Source organism: Loxodonta africana, chromosome 1 (genome assembly GCF_030014295.1).
Source record: "Loxodonta africana isolate mLoxAfr1 chromosome 1, mLoxAfr1.hap2, whole genome shotgun sequence".
NCBI classification, from domain to species: Eukaryota; Metazoa; Chordata; class Mammalia; order Proboscidea; family Elephantidae; genus Loxodonta; species Loxodonta africana.
In genome coordinates, this window is record NC_087342.1 from 168,731,668 (window position 1) to 168,752,419 (window position 20,752).

At 35.7% G+C, this 20,752-nt stretch overlaps 1 protein-coding gene across 2 annotated transcripts in view; it reads left to right on the plus strand.

Annotated features, from left to right (window-relative positions):
- Positions 1–19,360, plus strand: part of LIN28B (lin-28 homolog B) — a 134,203-nt gene extending 114,843 nt beyond the window's left edge. For both annotated transcript variants that reach the window (XM_064289269.1, XM_003404320.3), the window contains exon 4: positions 18,991–19,360. In XM_064289269.1, coding sequence (XP_064145339.1) covers positions 18,991–19,360 — 370 coding nt within the window. The remainder of the gene's footprint in view (positions 1–18,990) is intronic.
- The last annotated feature ends 1,392 nt before the right edge of the window (positions 19,361–20,752 follow it).

Consider the following 20,752-nt stretch of genomic DNA (forward strand, 5'->3'; position numbering starts at 1 on the left):
ATCCAGATTTAAATTGAGGCAGCTTTCATTTAGAGGAAGCTGTGTTTGCTTTCCTCAGAAGCTAGGGGTTGCCACTGCCCAGACCACTGTTACTTATTTCAAGGATCCCTGTCCTGGTGTGGGAGAGAGTTCATATGCTCTAGGCCCAAGACCTACAGTCACCTATTACAGCAACATTATCAATCAGCATTTGACCTCAGGGAGCCCACCTTTCCTGTTTGCTTATTGCTTACTGCCCCTTGCTTTGGATTTGTCTATTGGGGAGATCTTGCAAGCCCAAATGTCTGTTAGAGTACCTGGTTGGCCACACTGCTGGAAGCAGAAGTTCCTAAAATTCTCTTCCACTGTTTCTGCTATGTTTTTTAAGCTATTCATTGAGTTTTCAGTTTTAATTATTTATTTATTTGATTTCTAGGAATTCTTTTTGCTTATGTTTTCAAATCTGCTTGGTGATGTCTTAGAGTCTTTTGCTTCTGACTATATTTTCAGTCCCTCATTACTTCTTTTTCAACGAGGATGGCACCATCCCATAGACGTTTTGAATTTGTGGGTGAGATTTTGGTCATCACAAAGACAGGATGGTACGTGTCCTAGGAATATCATTTAGTAGTGCTGCGTAATTTCAGTGTTTGACACAACCTCACCTCCATTATTGTTGTTGTTGTTGTTAGGTGCCATCGAGTCGTTTCCAACTCATAGCTACCCTATGCACAACAGAACGAAACACTGCCTGGTCCTGAGCCATCCTTACAATCGTTGTTATGCTGGAAGCTCATTGTTTCAGCCACTGTGTCAATCCACCTCATTGAGGGTCTTGCTCTTTTCTGCTGAACCTGTACTCTGCCAAGCATGATGTCCTTCTCCAGGGACTGATCCCTCCTGACAACATGTCCAAAGTATGTAAGACGCAGTCTTGCCATCCTTGCTTCTAAGGAGCGTTCTGGTTGTACTTCTTCTAAGACAGATTTGTTCGTTCATTCTTTTGGCAGTCCATGGTATATTCAATATTCTTCGCCAACAGCACAGTTCAAAGGCGTCAATTCTTCTTCAGTCTTCCTTATTCATTGTCCAGCTTTCACATGCATATGATGCGATTGAAAATACCATCGCTTGGCTCAGGCGCACCTTAGTCTTCAGGGTGACATCTTTGCTCTTCAACACTTTAAAGAGTTCCTTTGCAGCAGATTTACCCAGTGCAATGTGTCTTTTTGATTTCTTGCCTGCTGCTTCCATGGCTCTTGATTATGGAGCCAAGTAAAATGAGATTCTTGACAACTTCAATCATTTCTTCATTTTCATGATGTTGCTCATTGGTCCAGTTGTGAGGACTTTTGTTTTCTTTATGTTGAGGTACAATCCATACTGAAGGCTGGGGTCTTTGATCTTCATTAGTAAGTGCTTCAAGTCCTCTTCACTTTCAGCAAGGAAGGTTGTGTCATCTGCATAACACAGGTTGTTAATGAGTCTTCCTCCAATCCTGATGCCCCGTTCTTCTTCATATAGTCCAGCTTCTCGTATTATTTGTTCAGCATACAGATTAAATAGGTATGGTGAAAGAATACAACCCTGATGCACACCTTTCCTGGCTTTAAACCAATCAGTATCCCCTTGTTCTGTCCGAACAACTGCCTCTTGATCTATGTAAAGGCTCCTCATGAGCACAATTAAGTGTTCTGGAATTCCCATTCTTCGCGGTGTTTTCCATAATTCGTTATGATCCACACAGTCGAATGCCTTTGCGTAGTCAATAAAACACAGATAAACATCCTTCTCCATTATTAGTTTTAGATATTCATGCCAGCATTTCTGTCGGTGAATATCGTGTTTATAAATATCTAAGCATAGAAATTATTTTTCATATAAACAAATAATTTTTACTTTTGATCTGTTCTGCTATATACCAAATTTTCTAGGAATAAAACTGCAGTGTAAATTGAAGGAAAGTTATACTTGGTTTTGTTCTGATTTTTTCCAAGAATTGTTTACCTTTCATATAATCATGTCATTGAACATCTGTGCCACTGTGTTTGAGTTGCCAGTACAGAACGTCGATATCAACATGTTCTTTACTGACAGCTCAGAGTTTGACTTTGCAAATATGCAGCAGAGAAGATCAGAGATTCTTTTTAACTTATGCAAATTCAAATATTATCAGATTAGCATGTACACATTAATAAATTTTATATAAAAATGTTTCATATTGTTGTCATTTTACATACAGTGAAATGCACAGATCTGGATCATATAATTTGATAAGCTTTGATAAAATATACACCCTTGTAACAAATACCTCAGTCAAAATATATTTTCATCATCCCATGAAGTACCCCAATCCCCGTTCCAGCCCGTTTCCACCCTCTATATCTAACCACTGTTGATTTTTGTCCCCATGGATTAGTTATGAACTTAATATAAACAGAATCATGCCGTAGACAGTCTTTTGGGTCTAGTTTGTTTTACTCAACATAATGTTTATGAGATTGATTAATGTTGTCTATATCACTAGGTCATTTTTTTCTCTTATTGCTGTGTTGTTTTTGTGTGAATTACCACAATATATATCCGTTTTACTTTTGATAAACATTTGGGTTGTTAACAGTGTGTTGCTGTTTATTTAAAGCAACTATAAACATTCTTGTAAATGTCTTTTTGTGGAGATATTATTTTATTTCTCTTGCGTAATTACATAAAAGTGTAATTTCTGAGTAATAGAGTAGATTTCCTGACTTTATTAGAAACTGCCGATTTTCTAAACCAGCAGTGTATGTATGAAAGTTTAGGCTGTTCCACTTCCTTCCCAATATTTAATGTTTTAGTCTTTTAGATGATTTTAGCCTTTCCAATGCTTGTATAGTAATATCTCATTGTGGTTTTAATTTTCGTTCACATAGTGACAAATAAGCATCTTTTCATGTAATTTTGGGCATTTGTATTTCCTCTTTTCTGAAGTATCTGTTCACATCTTTTATCCTTTTTTTTTTTTAATAGGGTGGTCTTTTTATTACTGAGTTGTAAGAGTTCTTTGTATATTCTGAGTACAATTTCATTGTCAGTTAATATACTGAGAATATTTTCTCCAAGTCTGAGGTTTGTCTCTTTATTTTCTTACCAGCGACTTTTGATGAGCAGGAATTTTTTAATTTTAATGAAGTCTAATTTATCAATTTTTTCTTTTATGGTTGGTTCTTATTGTGTTCTCTCTAAGATATCCTTGTCTACCCAAGGCAATGAAGATATTCTCCTATGTTTTCTTTTAGAAGTACTGTAGTTTTACCTTTTGTATTTAAATCTGTGATTCATATACAGCTCATTTGTTGTGGGGTGTGAAATATAAGATTAAGGTCATATTTTTCCCCCGTAAGTTTATCTAATTGTTCCAGTGCCTTTTTGGTGAAGATTTCCCTTTTTTCATTGATTTTACTTTGGAATCTTTGTTGAAAAGCAATTGGTTGTATGAAGGTTGTGTGTTTCTGGATTCTGTTCTCTTATATTAATTTGTTTGTTCATTCTAATACCAATACCAGACTGTCCTGTTTATCATTATCTCAGTGGTTCCTAGCTGAGGGTGATTTTGCCCCACAGGAGACTTTTGGGAAAACTGTATTTTCTTTTTTCACTAGAGAAACACTTCTTTCATCGCCTTTCTACTACTTTGCTGACTGTTCCTTCTTAGATTGGTAACTGGTTCCTCCACTTGAACCTAAATAAATAGTAATATTCCTGAAAGTTATTATGAACAGAAGCAAAAAATGCTGAATTCCAAACTGTTCATCAGTCTTCAATTTTTTTTTTTTTATTTTTGCCTTTTTTAGTATAACCCACCACCCACTGCCGTCGAGTCGATTCCGATTTTTTAGTATAGTTGGAGATAATTTCCAGGATTATGCAAGAGCAAAAATATTTTAAGACACTTGAAAAATAATATCATTAGAAAGAAGCACAATAACTAAAATGGAGCCTAATGAATCCTGAGGGTGAGAGTTAGTTGTAGATTTATCTTATCTCCTGTCTAGATTCAGTGTACTTAAGGAGCAAGGATTATGTCAAAATGATTTTTGCATCTCATGCAGTTGATGGTATGGTGCATATTTACTGTAAGTTGAAGGAGAATTTTCCGAAAAAGTAAATCAGGACCATCACAGAGATAGAAAATAAACAAGCATTAGAGATTTTATTTAACTTAATTAAATGAGGGAAGAGGGCAAATGTTATAACTGGTTCAAAGGAGAATCCAAAGAAGAGACACATTTGTAGATCAGGAATATTGAAATAAATGTTCAAATGGGGGCAAAATTAGCTTCTTCCACAGTGGGGAAGGGAAGTCAATTGAGCCTCTACCTGACAAGACAGAATTTGCCTTTCTACAGACAAAGTTAACTTTGCTTTTGCTATTAATCATTGACAACTTCAAGAGTTATAAAATAGCTCCAAAAAAATTAGAATCAGATAACCTAGAGTGTTGTGCTCTAGATCTAGAAAATGCAGTTTTCCATTGAAACACAAAATTTTCCCTACACATATGTTGAATTAAACAAATTACAAAAATAAAGCATGTAAAGAGAACTCCACATTCAGTGTGATAAATAGCACTTTACCATTTGCAGCTATCACATTTTAAATGTTCATTAGTTTTCTGAAATAAATACATTTTCTGAGTAAAAAGATCAAGTATTCTCCAGACATGTTTACCTCCTACCTGCCAAGGTATTTTTCAAGACTTTTTTTGTTTTTAGAAAAACAGAAAAATTAATTCAATAGATTTGTTTCTTTTGTCCCAGAAAGAGGATGAGCAAAATTCTTCATGTAATTTTGTGCCAGTCAAATCCAGAGGATGACCAAAGGAGATGGAAACCCCATAGCTCAAGCGCTTAAGGAATTATCTCCATAACAAAGCCATTTTTGGCATGTGGGATGTGCACAAATATATTTGTTAAATTTTTAGGATCTAGCCCCATTGGTTATCATTTACTAAGAGTATTTGAACATGCGTAAACAATTCTAGCTTCATCCAGGGACTTATCTGTTCTTCTCATACTTACCTTCAGTTTTACCTTCATTGTTAGCTTGGCAGCTCTCTCTTTTTATATCAGTAGCCGTGTGTTCACAGGATCACAGCTTTTAAATGTTCAAATAGAGAGACAAGATTTCTCAGTGATCATCATGGATGGCTTAGAAGCTGGACCATCAAGCTGTAGTCACATAGAAAGCTGGATGATGTGAAGGGTGGTAGCCTCTACCAGTAAGGAGAAAAAAGGGGTAGCCATGAGGCAAAGAATACCTTACATGGCTTTACCTTAAGCTCTAATTTTAAAGCTCAGATCCTCACAGAGAGGAGATAATATCATAGTTTACAGAGGTTATCTGAGCATAGTAGCAATTTTCCTCATTCAGTTTTCACCTACCTACCTACATGGTGAACAGTTTACGAACTGATGATTCTTGGGAAAGGGCAATCTATTGTCAGACACAGGAAGACCAATTGGACTAGAGAGGAAAGTGGACAGAGGTCATTTAGTTCTCATCTGTACTTCATCATTTTCCTCAGCAGTAGCTAGTGCTGGAACGGGAGATCAAACTTATCGATCATTAGAAGGTTTTCCTTGGTGGTTTCAGCAAAATAGCTTTAACTCCTTCTGATTCCAAGTAGCTGTAGAGATAGAAGATGGTTTGGCACAATCTTTTTTTTTATTTTCATGCACAAAATTTTGTTTGCATAGGAATTAATCTTTAGGGCATACTCACACCAAGCAACATGCTCTTAGCTGATCCTGTATAAATATTTTTTATGCTACACACATAAACTTTGTCAAAATGGAAAAAAGCCGGTACTAATTCAGTGTTAATAGTAACTCAGTACTAATTCAGTAATACAGCAATAGGAGCATGTCTTAACACTATCCCCATAGAAACTCAGATACATTATTGCCTGCATCTAAGGTAACTCAGTTATGGTAACTTCTGAGCTTTGAATAACCCAGCAAATATTTACTTGGCTAAAACTATGATAGCATCTTTTAATCTAGTCCTGTTTTGCCTCCAGCTTGCAAACAACCGTTTTAAATCTGGAACTGTTATCTGACTTTCTTCTGTACAGTTCATCAGTCATGCCACTGAAATTGATTCTTGACCTCTATACCTTTTTCTCCTTTTCTTTCCTTTGAAACTTCTCATGCTGTCTCTTCCTTTTTTGGGTTTCATGGGGAGGCATATGTGAGAAATATGAGCCAGTCACTTTTTTATCTTGTAGTCCTTAAATTTTATATACCTAAGGTATTTTTGCACCTAAGGTATTTTTTATTGTAGTACTTGTATTTTTCATATATTGCTTTGATGTTTATATCCACTTCTCTAGATAGCAAAATATTACTTACCAATAATCATGGTGAAAATTTCTCTTAAATTTCTTCTTCTGGTTAGATGTTTATTAGTTAAAAAAGAAAATCAATGTACACATAGGAAAAAAGGAGGGCCTTAGAATAACTTGTGAAATACTATCCACCATAAAAATAATGCTGGTTTACAGAACCAAAGCATAAAAGAAATCATGTGATGAGCAAAAAAAAAAAAATTCTAGAAATCGACAGAAGAGCAGTAGCAGAATTGTGTTTCTCAGGCCTAGCTGATGCTTATTTAAAGCAGATGTCACACCTCTGACACTGGTGAATTTGAAACGGTCTGGAGAAAAGCGAGTAGCCCTGGAGGGTTGACATTTTCAGCAAGGCTCCTGTAATAGATAAATGGCAAACATTTTTCAGACTGCATGTTATAATCTGACCCTTCTATCTAAGCAAACACCTAGTTTTAACCATTTCAAGATAAGTTAAATATTGAATGTCTTTATTTTATACTTGATGCGGTAACCTTCTAAAAAATCTCATGCCTAGAAGTCAGTGTGACCAAACATGGTAGATAAACTGTCCTTGGTTCCAAAAAGCATGAATTAAACCCCCTGCAGTTTGAATAGTTAAAACAGTACTGCTACTACAGAGATGCATATGGCTTTTGTTGACATGGAAACCCTGGTGGTATAGTGGTTAAGAGCTACAGCTGCTAACCAAAAGGTCAGCAGCTCAAATCCGCCAGGCGCTCCTTGGAAACACTATTGGGCAGTTCTGCGCTGTCCTATAGGGTCACCATGAATCAGAATCGACTCAGTGGCAGTGTGTTTGGCTTGGGTTTTTGATTACTTTTGTGTATGTGTGATGCCCCTGACTTGGACACTCCTCTTTTATCTTGGGTCCTGCAGGCAGCACTGGCAGAGTGCCCACTGCATATGCAGTTGGGTCCTGTTTCATAACAAACTTCTTTTACTCCCAAGAAATTGAGAAGAATTACGTTGTCTGTGATTCAATACAACTTTCTCTTTGATTTTTCAACTTTTCCATTAGCCAGACAGATTCCCTGCCCACAATGTTGTTTGTCATCTAAAAGAGACATAACATTTCTATTTCAAATAAAGATTTAACTTATGCCCTAGAATTCATTATTATGTTCCTTCTCAAGTTACGATGCAAAACAGAAACCTCATCACATGAGTATTGTTAGTGGTAGTGCTACAAAATCTACTGAGTACCTGTAAGCATACATGAGTATTGTTAGTGGTAGTGCTACAAAATCTACTAAGTACCTGTAAGCATACATGATTATTGTTAGTGGTAGTGCTACAAAATCTACTGAGTACCTGTAAGCATACATGAGTATTGTTAGTGGTAGTACTACAAAATCTGCTAAGTACTTATAAGCATAATGAGCGAAATACAGAAACGTCTGCCTTATAACTATACCTGATTGAAGTCGCCTTACGTGAGAAAGGCTCCCTTTGCCCCCATGCCTCTGATGATTTCTCTCCCCTTCCCTGTCCTCTTCTAAGGCTGCCACATGATCTGTCCCTGTTTCTCTTGATAACTTACTCCACCATTCATTACTTACCCGTCCTTCTTTTTTTCCATCTTCTCTTATTGTTTTTATAAGATGATGAAAAGTTGTGGATAGAGACATTGCTGTACTTCAGCTAGTCTTCAAGATATCTTGGTACATTTTTAGCTGGTTAAAAGATAGAGCATGCCATTAAACAGAGAGAGTGTCCAAAAGCTAACAAACAATTGATAGACAACTCAAAAAGCAATCAAGAGGTGACATCAAATGAGATAAAAAATATGTAAATATATAAAACTTACTATCTGACCATCTAACTGCTCTCATACATTTTATTGAAATCTAGTAGTACAGAGTTGTGCACATAATGCCTATTCTTAGGTGCTTGTTTTTTTTTGTATTTTAATTTTATGAAAGTGATAGAATGGTTATTATAAGCAGTTGAGTCCACTAATAGGCAAGATATCTAAATAATTTCTCAACATAGAACCAGATGATAAAAGAGATTAGTATTTGTTAAGTAAAAAGTTTCTTTGAACTTAGTACAAACTCCCTATCAGTTTAGTTGGTCTGAAAATTGAGATTTGGGGGAGGACATAAAGTATTTATTTCTACTGCCAGCAGTTTTATAGTTTTGAATTTGCATTGGTTCCATGCCATAGCAGGCTGATCATTGCTTACATGACTATAGCTAGGCAATACAGAGGCTGTCCAAATAGCTACCATTTATTATGTACCAGAAAGAACTGAATGACTATTATACAGACTAGATTCTGCTCTTTACTTAATAATATGGAGAATAGTGATAGTTAATACATTTTTAGGTGAAATGTAATTTAAATATTATATTTTAATTCCAAGGCTAATAGTGTTTATAAAAAGGAGAGATATTATTATTATATTTATATCCATAAGAAAGTAATTTTCTATTTAAAAGCCAACAGAGTTTAACCATTAGGAGAAATGTTTGCAGGAGTATATCCGTATTAAACAAGCTTATATACTTTCAAACTTATTTTACATGTAGGCAACAGAAGATAGAGAGTTAAAAGAGTTATTATGGGAAATCAATAAATGTTAATTGGTAATGATGGTGAAGTTTAGGGAAAATAGCAATTGATTCAAGAGCTGTAAATCATCACCCATTTTAATGACACAGGTGCCTACACATTGAACCCATCCTTGATTGATGAGCTAAAAATTGAACAGTGGTCTCAGAACAGAGAAACTGCTCTGAGACTAAACTCAGTAAGTGTTTGCAGTATTTTTCTTCCAAAATAAGCAGGGATCAGTGATGATGGAAGGTTATGGGCTTCTCAGCTATCACAGATAGGAATTTAAGCCATTTTTAGTTCCAAGTGTGGAAATAAGATACATGCATACTTTTTTCTTCCTTTCCTTTCTTCCACCTTCCATCTTCCCTCCCCTCCCTCTTTCCCTCTCTTTCCTTGATTACAGACATGTTGAGGCATCGGTGACATGTTGAAAACAGCATTTTGGGGGCTTAATTATACTTTGAACTACATTACTTATGTTGCTATTATAGAATGTTCCCTTTCTAAACTGGGTTTGTATACAGCTGTGGCTCTCAAGTAGCTGCATACTACTGTCCCCTGGGAAACTTTTAAAAATTTCTGGTGCCTGTGGCTCCACCCTCAAAGATTCCAATTTAATTTATCTGTGATAGGATTTAGGTCTTGGTATTTTCAAAAAGCTCCAAAGTTTATTCTAGAACTGCTGATGTGACTAAAACAGTAATAAAAAAAAAATAGTGAAGTTAAATTACAGAATGTAAGTGGAAACTTTATAATTGCTCTATTGCTTTTCTAATTACCCAAAAAGTATGTAAGTAGTTGCTTGTTATTTAAAAAAGAAGCTACAAAAATTTATGGGGTAAAACTGACAGTCCCTCTTCACCTACCTACTCTATTCTCCTCCGTAAATGTAACCACTCTTAGTTTACTGTTTATCCTTCAAGTGGTTTTTCCATGAATTTAAAAGCACATACATTCACTTATAATTACTGTATTTTTACACAAATAATGCATGATTTATACCTTTTTTGCCAACCACGTAACCCCTTCGCACATTATTTTCTTATGTGTACTATATGTGTAAGCATGTTATTTACATGTGTTACTTTTGAAGTACACAGTATGTATACTGTTTGAAACATAAATTGAGTGATTATGAGTTTTTTCACTTGACAGTTTGTCTTCAAGATCATTCAGTGTCAGTACATATATGGGCTTTATTTTTCATTTCCACATATTTATAGATCAGTGGTAAAAGCATGGACTCTATTCAGGCTACGTGGGTTTGATTATAAGTATTTCTTATTATTGTTAATATTATTACTGCCATTTTGTTTTTCCAACTTTTAACCGATGGACAGTGTTTTAGTGACTATGCTGCTATATTGGTGAGTATTCCCGTAGGGCAGATTCCTGGAGTTACAGTTGCTAGGTCAGGGGTGTGTGTATTAATATTTTGAAATGCACTGTCAGACTGCTCCAACCAATGGAATCTGGTTGCAGTATTTCAAGACCTAAGTAAAACCATTCACATCACGATATAACTTCATGGGCTAACTAAAGTGTTATAGGCTTCTTTATTTTTGACTGGAATTTTATTGAGTCAGTTCGATAACACTGATGGTAGCATATATCCACCAGAAGCTCTAATTTATAGTCTTAAACATATGATGAGGAGAATAGGAAAGATTTTTATTAATACATAAATCTTGTTAGCTAAGAATTTTCAACATATAAAGTACAGGAAGGATAGAAATAAAACTTGGCCTTGGCTGTGAAAAGTTTTTAGACTAGTCCCAACCTCGCAATTTGTAGATTGATTAGCTTGAAGAGAGAAGCTGACCTCCTCCCAGCATAGTGATAGAACAGCAAGCCAAACTGCAAGAAAAAAATCTACTTCAAATATTGTGTGTGTATGTGTTTTAAATTCAGGATCCTTCAATTTTGTTAGACTTACATCTCACACATCAATATTATAGGGTATAACACGCTTTTATATAATAAAATGCAAGTGAAATTTATTGTTTTTAATTAAAATCTTCTACATAAACTTTCTGATTCTTAATTTTCTTATGTAGATATTCTAGTACATACTTCGTAGGATTTAGTGGAGGATTATATTATATAACACATTTAAAACCTTCAGCACAGTGCCTGGAACATAGTAAACTCTCAGTAAATGGAACCTATTATTTTTATTATTTCTGTTATTATAATTTAATTTATTAACAGTATCTTTAGTCTTATTATGTACAGATTATTTTATTTTTAGTATGAATTATAGTAATAAAGGAGATATTGGCTTCTGTTTCAATATTTCAAAAAATATAAATAAAAAGTTTTCTGGTGTTAAATATGTATTGGTTTTATAGGAAACCTTTAAAAAGAACATAACCACTAACCAGTATGTTTGAAAAATCAGCATTTTACCACCGTACTTAGGAAGAATATATCAAAATTAACTTTATTAAAATGTTTTACTGTATAATTGGTTTACAGTCTTTGGATATAAGAAGAATGAGAGAAACAGAGATTCACTTAGAGCGTAGTTTGCTTTGACGGAGGGTAGAAACCTTGTGAGCTTTAAAGGGTCTTAGAGCTCTGTGATCTGTCAGCATTTCTAACTTTCCTTTTGGTATCCAGGTGGAAATTTCGGTTGTTTGGAAGCTATCAGGACAAAATGGGGCTTTCTTCTGGAAAAATGCCTTCAGAATCTGTTTCTTTTACCCTCAAAAGGTACCAGTTGGACAAATTGATCCCATCAAAAGCTACTCTGGGTCCTTTCCTTTTCTCCAGCTCTCTTGGGTTCTCTGATAGCATTTCTGCCTACCCACCTCCTCACCACCACCAGATTGGGAGCCAACACTGAACTAGATAACAGTGTTCAGAGATACCAAGTTCAAAAATTTTAGTTGAAAGAAATGTCATTAGTATCATTCTGGGTTTTAGTTGGCCTGTATCTAGACTCACCCAGCAAAACTCATTACCGACGAGTTGATTCCTACTCACAGTGATCCTATAGGACAGAGTAGAACTGCCCCATAGGGTTTCCAAGGCAGTAATCTTTACAAAAGCTGATCGCCACATCTTTTTCCCATGTAACAGCAGGTAGGTTCAAACTGCCCATATTTTTGATTAGCAGCTGAGTGCTTAACCACTGCATCACCAGGGCTCCTGTGTCTAGGTTAAAAAATACTAAATAATCTCTCCGAATAGTCAGTTACCTTTCCTCTAGTTTTGTTCCTGAGATTCTTTCCAACCTATGGCTTTTTTTTTTTAGCCCCTCTGGGCTCCCATTTGGAAACCCTGGTGGCATAGTGGTTAAGAGCTACGGCTGCTAACCAAAAGGCCAGCAGTTCAAATTCACCAGGTGCTCCTTGGAAACTCAATGGGGCAGTTCTACTCTGTCCTATAGGGTCACTATGAGTCAAAAAAGACTCGATGGCAGTGGGTTGGGTTTGGTATTTGGTTGGCCTCCCATTGATCCTCTTTCTCATCCATCTTTTCCGGGGATGTTTCTGTAATCTTTTCCTACGTTCATCTCTTCTCCCTGCCCATAAGCTTGCACTTCTTTCCCACTCTGTTTTCTTCTTTCTATATTGCTTTGCTTACTGTTCTTTCAACCTGTCCTTCCTCTTGAGAAACAGATCACTGTATCCTTATACCTAATGCCTCATCAAAGTCTCAGAAATATGGATGTTTTAGTTTCTGTATAAATTCTTAGTTATACTTTCAAATACTTACAAGTACCCTCAGTTACATTGTTTTTTTCAGTTACATTTTTAGACAGGCAAATCTGGCTCTCTTATCTGTGGCAATTTCCTTATTTCCCCAATCTTCAGTCACATTTGGGATCAAGGGGGTAATCATACAATAAATTAATTCTTTCATTTGAACCCAGTGGAGTATCATTTAAAAATTAACATCTGTATTCTAATCTATTGGTCCTCATCTGAGGTCAAATTCTGACTTGGCATACCAAGGGGAACTACTTCTGGCCATTCTCTTACCTTCTGGTCAAGTTCCCTTCCCCTTTATTACCACTCAATATATGTTAAAATGTATTTGATACATAAGACCGGGTCTTAGCAGTCCAGCTTCTTTCCTTTCTGAGCTACTTTGTTGAAGGCAAATTTAATTCATTTTAAACTGGAATCTTGGGTAGAGGGAAAGTATTGTTTCCAGTGTTGCTTTTGGCTTTACCAACAGTGAATGATAGGTATGGCTGTTGGAATACTATCTATTTTAATGATTTAGTAACAGATAATTTATTACATATTAGAGTGCTTATTTCAAAAGATAATTCATGTAGCCATCAGTTCTGACTTTCAAAAATCTATAGATCACAAAACAGTATGTGTGTAAATTTTTGTGTGAGAAATTAACTTGAGCTGTAAACTTCCACATTAGCAGAATAAAAAAAAATACAGATCACAATAGACAAAATGTGGGAACAACTGAAATGTCCATCAACAAATAAATGGATAAATAAAACGTGTATCCATACAATGGAAAATTACTCAGCCATATAGAAAAACAAAGTCCCAATGAATGCCACAGTGTGGATGAACCTTGAAAACATTATGCTGAGTGAAGTAAGTCAGTCACAAAAGGATAAGTATTGTATGATCTCACTTATATGAAATAAGCAAATATATAGAAACCAAAAATTCTTAATGGTTACCAGGGGTGGGACGAAGAGGGGAAGAGGTAATTTTTGCTTAGGGGCCATTGAGTTTATTTTAATGGTGGTATTAATTTGGAAAAGACTAGGGAGAATGCTGGCTTAGCATGAAGAATGCAGTCAATGTCACTGAATTGTATATGGAGACATTGTTGAATTGGTGTATTTTGTTGTGTATATTTTCACCATAATTAAAAAATAAGAAATCTACAAAATAGTCTTTAATGGGGCATTAACACTCTCACATGTTAATAGGCCATGTGACTCCTCACTTGAAAATGGAGTTGCTATATGGCCAACATTCACTCTTCTAATTCTCTGAGAGCATTTCCTGATTTCACGGACTAAGGCTTAAATTCAGTATTAAGGCACGCTATGGATTTGTTGTTGTTGTGTGCCATCGAGACAATTGCAACACAAAACAACCATTTAGGACAGAGTAGAGCTGCCCCATAGGATTTCTTAAGCCATAATTTTTACAGGAGCAAATTGACAGATCTTTCCTCCCATGGAGCATCTGGTGGGTTTGAACTGCCAACCTTTCCATTAGCTGCCAAGTACTTAACCATTGCACTACCAGGACTCCTTATTATAGGTTTAGGCCTAAAAAAGGTGATACGATATTTAAAATAATCATGATATTTAAATTACTGGGCCCTCGGCCAAAGAAAATCATTGTTAGCTGCTAAATCAGGCAATATTTTAAGAACTTTCTCTTCCTTCTACATTCCCATTAAATTACCAAGTAGTTTTCTGAAATAGTTTAGGTGACAGCTGCTTTTAAAAGCAATCTATTTACATTTAGACAACTACTTCATTTTATATCTGTTAATAGGGAAGGTAATAAGGTGATATCAGATGAGTACTGTCCGTACCTTTACAAGTTTAGGGTCACAGATTAGGCCATGACAGAAAACAGAGTCTGAGTTGGGACCTACCCAAGTCAGTTTGTTTGGAAAATGGTCCATGACTAAAAATAATTTTGGTCATTTTATCACTATTTTCTTTTATTCAGGTTTCATTATTTAGTGTTTTCTTGCTTAAAATCAAATGGGCATTTCCTTATTATTAAGATTTATAAACTCTTTCAACGCTGTCTTAGTCATCTAGTGTTGCTATAACAGAAATACCGTAAGTGGATGTCTTTAACAAAGAGAAGCGTATTCTCTCACAGTTCAGTAGGCTAGAAGTTTGAATTCAGGGTGCCAGTTCCAAAGGATGGTTTTCTCTCTCTGTCAGCTCTGGAGGGGGAGGTCCTTGTGATGCATCAGTCTTCCCTTGGTCTGGGAGCATCTCAGTGCAGGAACCTCAGGCCCAAAGGACATGCTCTGCTCCTGGCACTGCTTTCTTGGTGGTGTAAGGTCCCCATGTCTCTCTGCTCAGTTCTCTCTTTTATGTCTCAAGAGAGATTGGCAGAAGACCTCATCAGTATAACTACCACTAATCCATCTTACTATATCGTAATGATAGGATTTACAACACATAGGGAAATCACATCAGAAGATAAAATGGTAGACAATCATACAAGGGAAATCAGGAGCTAGCTAAGCTGACAGATATTTTGGGGGGACGCAGTTCAATCCATGACAAATACCTAATCTCACATTGAACAAGCATCATTTTTTAATAATTATAAACCTAAAAATACATATTTATATACATGTTAAATATATAATATGTATTACCATTTGAAGGTGAAAATGTTTTCACAGCTTTAAAGCAAATTAATTTTTTAAAGCAAATTAATTTTTACAAGCACTGGCTGTAAACAGTGGGCGTAACTGGGTGTTTCCTGCTGAAATCAGCCTTGCGCCTTACCTCATCTTCCCTAATCTTACACCTTCTGTGTCCTCTTTGGCAATAAATAACCAAAGTGCGGGGCAGCCTTTCTCGTCTTCTTTTCGTATACCTTGGATTACTGGCCATATAATGTTACAGATCAGCATATTTTCCTTCTTTGTGAAAGAATTTGAGTCTTAATCATTATCACTACTATCATTGGAAAATGTAATTATTCAGTGGTTTGGGTCAAAAAATAAGAATTTTTTGGAGGGTCATAGAAAATCTAAAGTCTGATTTCTGAATCAGAGTTTTCATTTTTGAATGGAATCCTAGAAAGCTGGATAGGTTTTGAACATTGACTTACTAACTAATGTAAATGGGCCTGATTTTTTAAAAACTCAGATAATTACATATTTCACAATGTAATTAAATAGTTGTAAAGGCCTAAAAGGTACGTTTTTATTTATTTGGGCATTGAAGTGTTTCTAGTCTATCTGTTAGCATTCTCCTTTCATTTAAAATTTCAAACTCATTTTGATAGCTAGCCCTTTAAAGTTTTTTGATTGTTATTTATATTCTATCTTAAAAAGCCTCTTCAGTAAGAAGCTATACTTGTAGAAATGTGCCAGCTTTTTAGAATTAAAATATTTTATGAAGAACTTGATAATGTTTTAAGATTGAACTGAACATTTTGATTTATTTTGCCTTTATGTTTAGTATGTGAGAAAACAGCCCTTGTGCCATTGGTCCAGTATTTTGTAAAATAGTTTACATGGATAATTTACCTTTTAATGTTGGCTGTGGGAAGACATAACAAAGTGTGGTTATAGTTTTCTTTGTATTGTAGAGCTGTGTCTTTAAATTTCTTAAACATAGCTATACATGGGCACACGTGCCATTTTATGCATACATCATAATGTAAAATTTACCCTCACTGATAAAAGCAAACTGGCTGGGAGAAGTGTGACTCTTGAACAAAGGGGGCTAGTACCATGTACAGCTTGTATGGAGTGTGTGGTGTGGTAGCATTTGTGAGCTGAAAGGTGGTTGAACATTTCCATTTTGGTGTCAATCCCTGGGGGAGGAAAAGCATTTCATAATGGGATGTGATCTGCACTCTTAGTAGAGTGATTGACATTGAATGATTAAATAGAAGAGAATAAATACCACTCCTCCTCTTTTAAGGCCAAGCATATATATACTGAATGAAAATCTTTTCAGTGTGGAAGGCAGTCTTGCCTAATGATAGCACACATCTGAAGAGCTAGAGGGATGAATTAACTATGCAGTTCAAAATTCAAGGAAACCAAAATTATGTAGTGCCCTTAAAAATAACTTTTATAATCCAAACATCATGGTAAATGCAGATCCAGAGTATGATCAAAGAGTCCCTTTATGAGAGTGGAATTCCGACATCAGGTCCTTGGTCACTCAGTGGGCAAAATGGTCTCCTGAATTGGATACCACAGTGACTGATGAAATTGATGTGTCTGCGAGAGAGCCTGCTCTATTACTGAAGCCTTCAACCTGTGTTCTCTCTCTCTTTGAAAATGAGTGGATGTTATCCTCAAGGAAGTGAATTTAATTTAAAAGAAGATATTTTATAGATGGGTAAATTTAAGAATTCACTTGTCCATTATAGAAGGGAACTATGTGGGAGGACAGCATTATTGTAAGTAATGTGGTTATATTTTTCAAAGTTGCCGTTTTTGAGACTGTTTTCTTGGCGACCTGAAATTCAAGCCTCGGTTAGTAATTCTTATTGTTCTTGAATTTTGAATGCAAAGCATGGCAGAAACAACATTGAATCTGCATCATAGTATTTCGTTAATTTGTTATATTGAGGTACGTAATTGTACAATAAATAATTTAACCAGAATATGTGATTTCTTGGTGTTTCCCCTTAATTTTTGAAAGTAGGATGCAGTATTTCCAGAGATAACTGCTTGCTAATCATTGCAAAGAATAAAAGCCTAACTTATTAATCCATGGTGACATAGTGGTTAAGTGCTATGGCTGCTAACCAAGACGCCGGCAACTCAAATCCGCCAGGCACTCCTTGGAAACTTTATGGGGCACTTTTACTCTGTCCTATAGGGTCGCTATTCAACAGTGGTGGGTTTGGACTTTATTAATCCATTTTTCTAAAATCTGGTGAATAATTATTGGTACCTGGAGAATCAGGCAGTAGTTACACTAGTTTTGCCAATTGAAAAAGAAAAATCACCATCTGTAATTTATCCCAGAAGATAAAAATGTGCAGCTACTGAATAACTTACATATACTCCTTCCTAGTTTAGTCACAGTTTAGTATTTTGTAAGGTAGTTATTCTCTCACACACAAATATAATCAGTTATAATTATTGTTGTCATTAAAGTCCTAAGTTTCAGTTATCACATATTTTACCTCATTTTTAAAACATTGTGACCTATTGTTATTTGTGCTACATAATGAGCATGGAGTTATCATGTATTTGGAAAATACATTTGCAATAGAAGCTCTTCCAGCGTTTCACTTGGAGACAAGTTAATAAGCAAATTCTATACCCAACAAGTAGATTAAAAACCTATGTGAAGTTTAAATTTTTCTTATTTTCTTCCTTTTATGATTTTTTTTAATATAACTTTTTTTTTTTAAGGAAAAGTCTGGTTGAAATTAATATATCTCCCAAATAATTTCTTTGTTCAGCTTTTAGAAACTAACCTGAATTTTCAAACATGAACATCTATTAGAAAGCCATGCCCCATGCACATTCAAATATGAATTAAGAATGGGCAATGTTTATTTCAATTTAGACGAATTTACCCTAGAGGAAAAATAATATGCTTTCAGAAAGAGAAAAAAGTACATTTTGTTCTTCACTAAATTTGCATCAACTTTCTTAATCTGATCTAAAGTGGAAGCTTTCTTTTGTAGCAGTGTTCTGATTCAGCCACTTACTGTATTGCTCTAGAATTACTTGGTAATTTGCCAAATAGCATTCACCATAGACATCTGACTTTCCTGTGTATCGGATTTCACTGCACCGCTTAGCATTTGTACAAAGGAAAAAAAAAATTCTTCCAGTTCAGGTGGTTTCTGCAATCAAAATAATCAACATTAATTTTAAACTCATAAAAAGTTAATCTGGTCTATAATTTTCCCAGTTGCTGAATGAATTGCTATTATGTATCATGTCAACAGCTGTATTTTTAAATAGCCTTCTTTGCTTTAGGTGGTTGTCTTTTGTTGACTGTTGGCTGCCCTCTGGTGGGCTGAACTGTCCTTTTACAGTAACTTCATAGTCCTTCAAACCTAAGGGCTGCTTTTATATGGAAGTGATAAAATAGCCTTTCATGTTTCAGTGCTCTTGTTTTTCATTGGCTCTTGTGTCTCATATAACTAGTTTTATAATTTTGACCCATTTCGATGATGATGATCTTTAAAGCAGGTGGTATATATTATAAATATACTTACTAAGTATAAGCTTATTTATGTACACATTCAGAAGGCACATTAAAAATAAAGCTGGTCTCACTGACAGTTACGTATTTTGGTATATTTCTCAATTGTAACGTGTATTTTATGGTAAAGGCCGCATACATCTTAGATGTTTTTATTATTCTTGTTTGCAGATGCTACAACTGTGGTGGCCTTGATCATCATGCTAAGGAATGTAGCCTACCTCCTCAGCCAAAGAAGTGCCATTACTGTCAGAGCATCACGCACATGGTGGCAAACTGCCCACATAAAACTGTTGCACAGCCGCCCGCCGGTTCTCAGGGAAGACAGGAAGCAGAATCACAGCCATGCACTTCGACTCTCCCTAGAGAGGTGGGAGGAGGGCACAGCTGCACATCACCACCATTTCCTCAGGAGGCCAGGTCAGAGGTCTCAGAGCGGTCGGGCAGGTCACCTCCAGAAGCTTCCTCCACGAAGTCATCTGCCACGCCAGAGGAACAAAGCAAAAAGGGGCCTTCAGTTCAAAAAAGGAAAAAGACTTAACACTTCTTAATGTATCATTTTCTTTACCCAGTTGGGAAGTCTACCTCATGCAAGTACAGGGGAACAGTATTTCACGTATAGCATCTGACCTGGAATTTTAACTACTGTTGAGGAACTGTGAATTTTTTTAAACAGACAAATCACTCTAAGCAAATTACCTTTGAGCAGGGTGTTGTGTTTTATGTTATTCAGAAAATGAGATACTGTGTATATCTATATGCTTATGTATGAGAGGGAGAGAGCCTGAGTCTGTGTGTGTATATCTGAGGATTTTATATATAGGAATATAGACATATATATAAAGAGGGTTTGTCTTTATATATGTGTGTATATAGATGTGAGCACACACCCTCCCTCACATAATTGGGAATCGCCAAGAATTGATAACCCATGTAAAGCATTCAAGATGGTTTTGAAAATATCCCCTGGAGTTTTTCTTGAAATACCACTTCTTTTATATGACGTAACAATAAAAACATGACTGTTACCTTTTATGTGAACCAAAGGATACTTCAGATCTCAGAGCTGCCAATCATATGGTACTAAAGGTTTTTAAGACGTCCAGTTCTCCCAAGTTTGGGATTGCCTTTTTTTTTTTTATAGCTATAGAGTGGCTTTTTTTTTTTTCTTTTCTGTTTGAAGGCAGTACCTTAATTCCATATGCCTCTGACTGCCATAGCTTTATTGCTTCTGGAACACATAACTCCAGAAAAGACAATGAATGTGTGATTTCTGTGCCGATATCTCAATGTTTTAAATTAATGTTTTGATTTTAAATTAGATGCCTATTAAGAGAATGAAGGGGAGGGTATGTATCAATGTAGTGACTGGATTGTTTTAAGTGGTATTTTGATACCAGCTAATTACATGTTGTAAAGTTTTTAAGGGATGGTGGCAACAGCAGCTTCCCTTGACGAAGTCAATCATTCTATCCAATACAGTGCAGGGGACCCTCCTTGTTTACTACTGAAGACATTGGAGGAAAGCCCCAGTCGTTTGGTGTATATTTTTGGTGGCTGTTATTATTCCGCCTGGAGAGTTATCTAACTTGTTTCTAAAACAAAAACAGCACAGAAATGAATAAAATAATGGGGTTGAGAATAAGAATTAAGTGGATGCTCATAATTGCCCAATATGTATGACCTGTGAATGATATTAAAAGGTGCAGTGTTGGGTGGCAGACAACTGGAGTGATGAAGCCTGGGGCAGAGGTACCAGTATCTTTTGCTCCAGAGAGCTAGAAGTATTTTATGGAATAAAACTGATCCTCTAGAAATTAACCTTCATTACTTCTGCCAAAGTAATCTGTATGGTGGATTCAGGATGAACGTTCAGTGCTGGGGGTGGGTAATCTTCTCAGGTCAGTCCCCAGTTATATTAATGAACTGACTA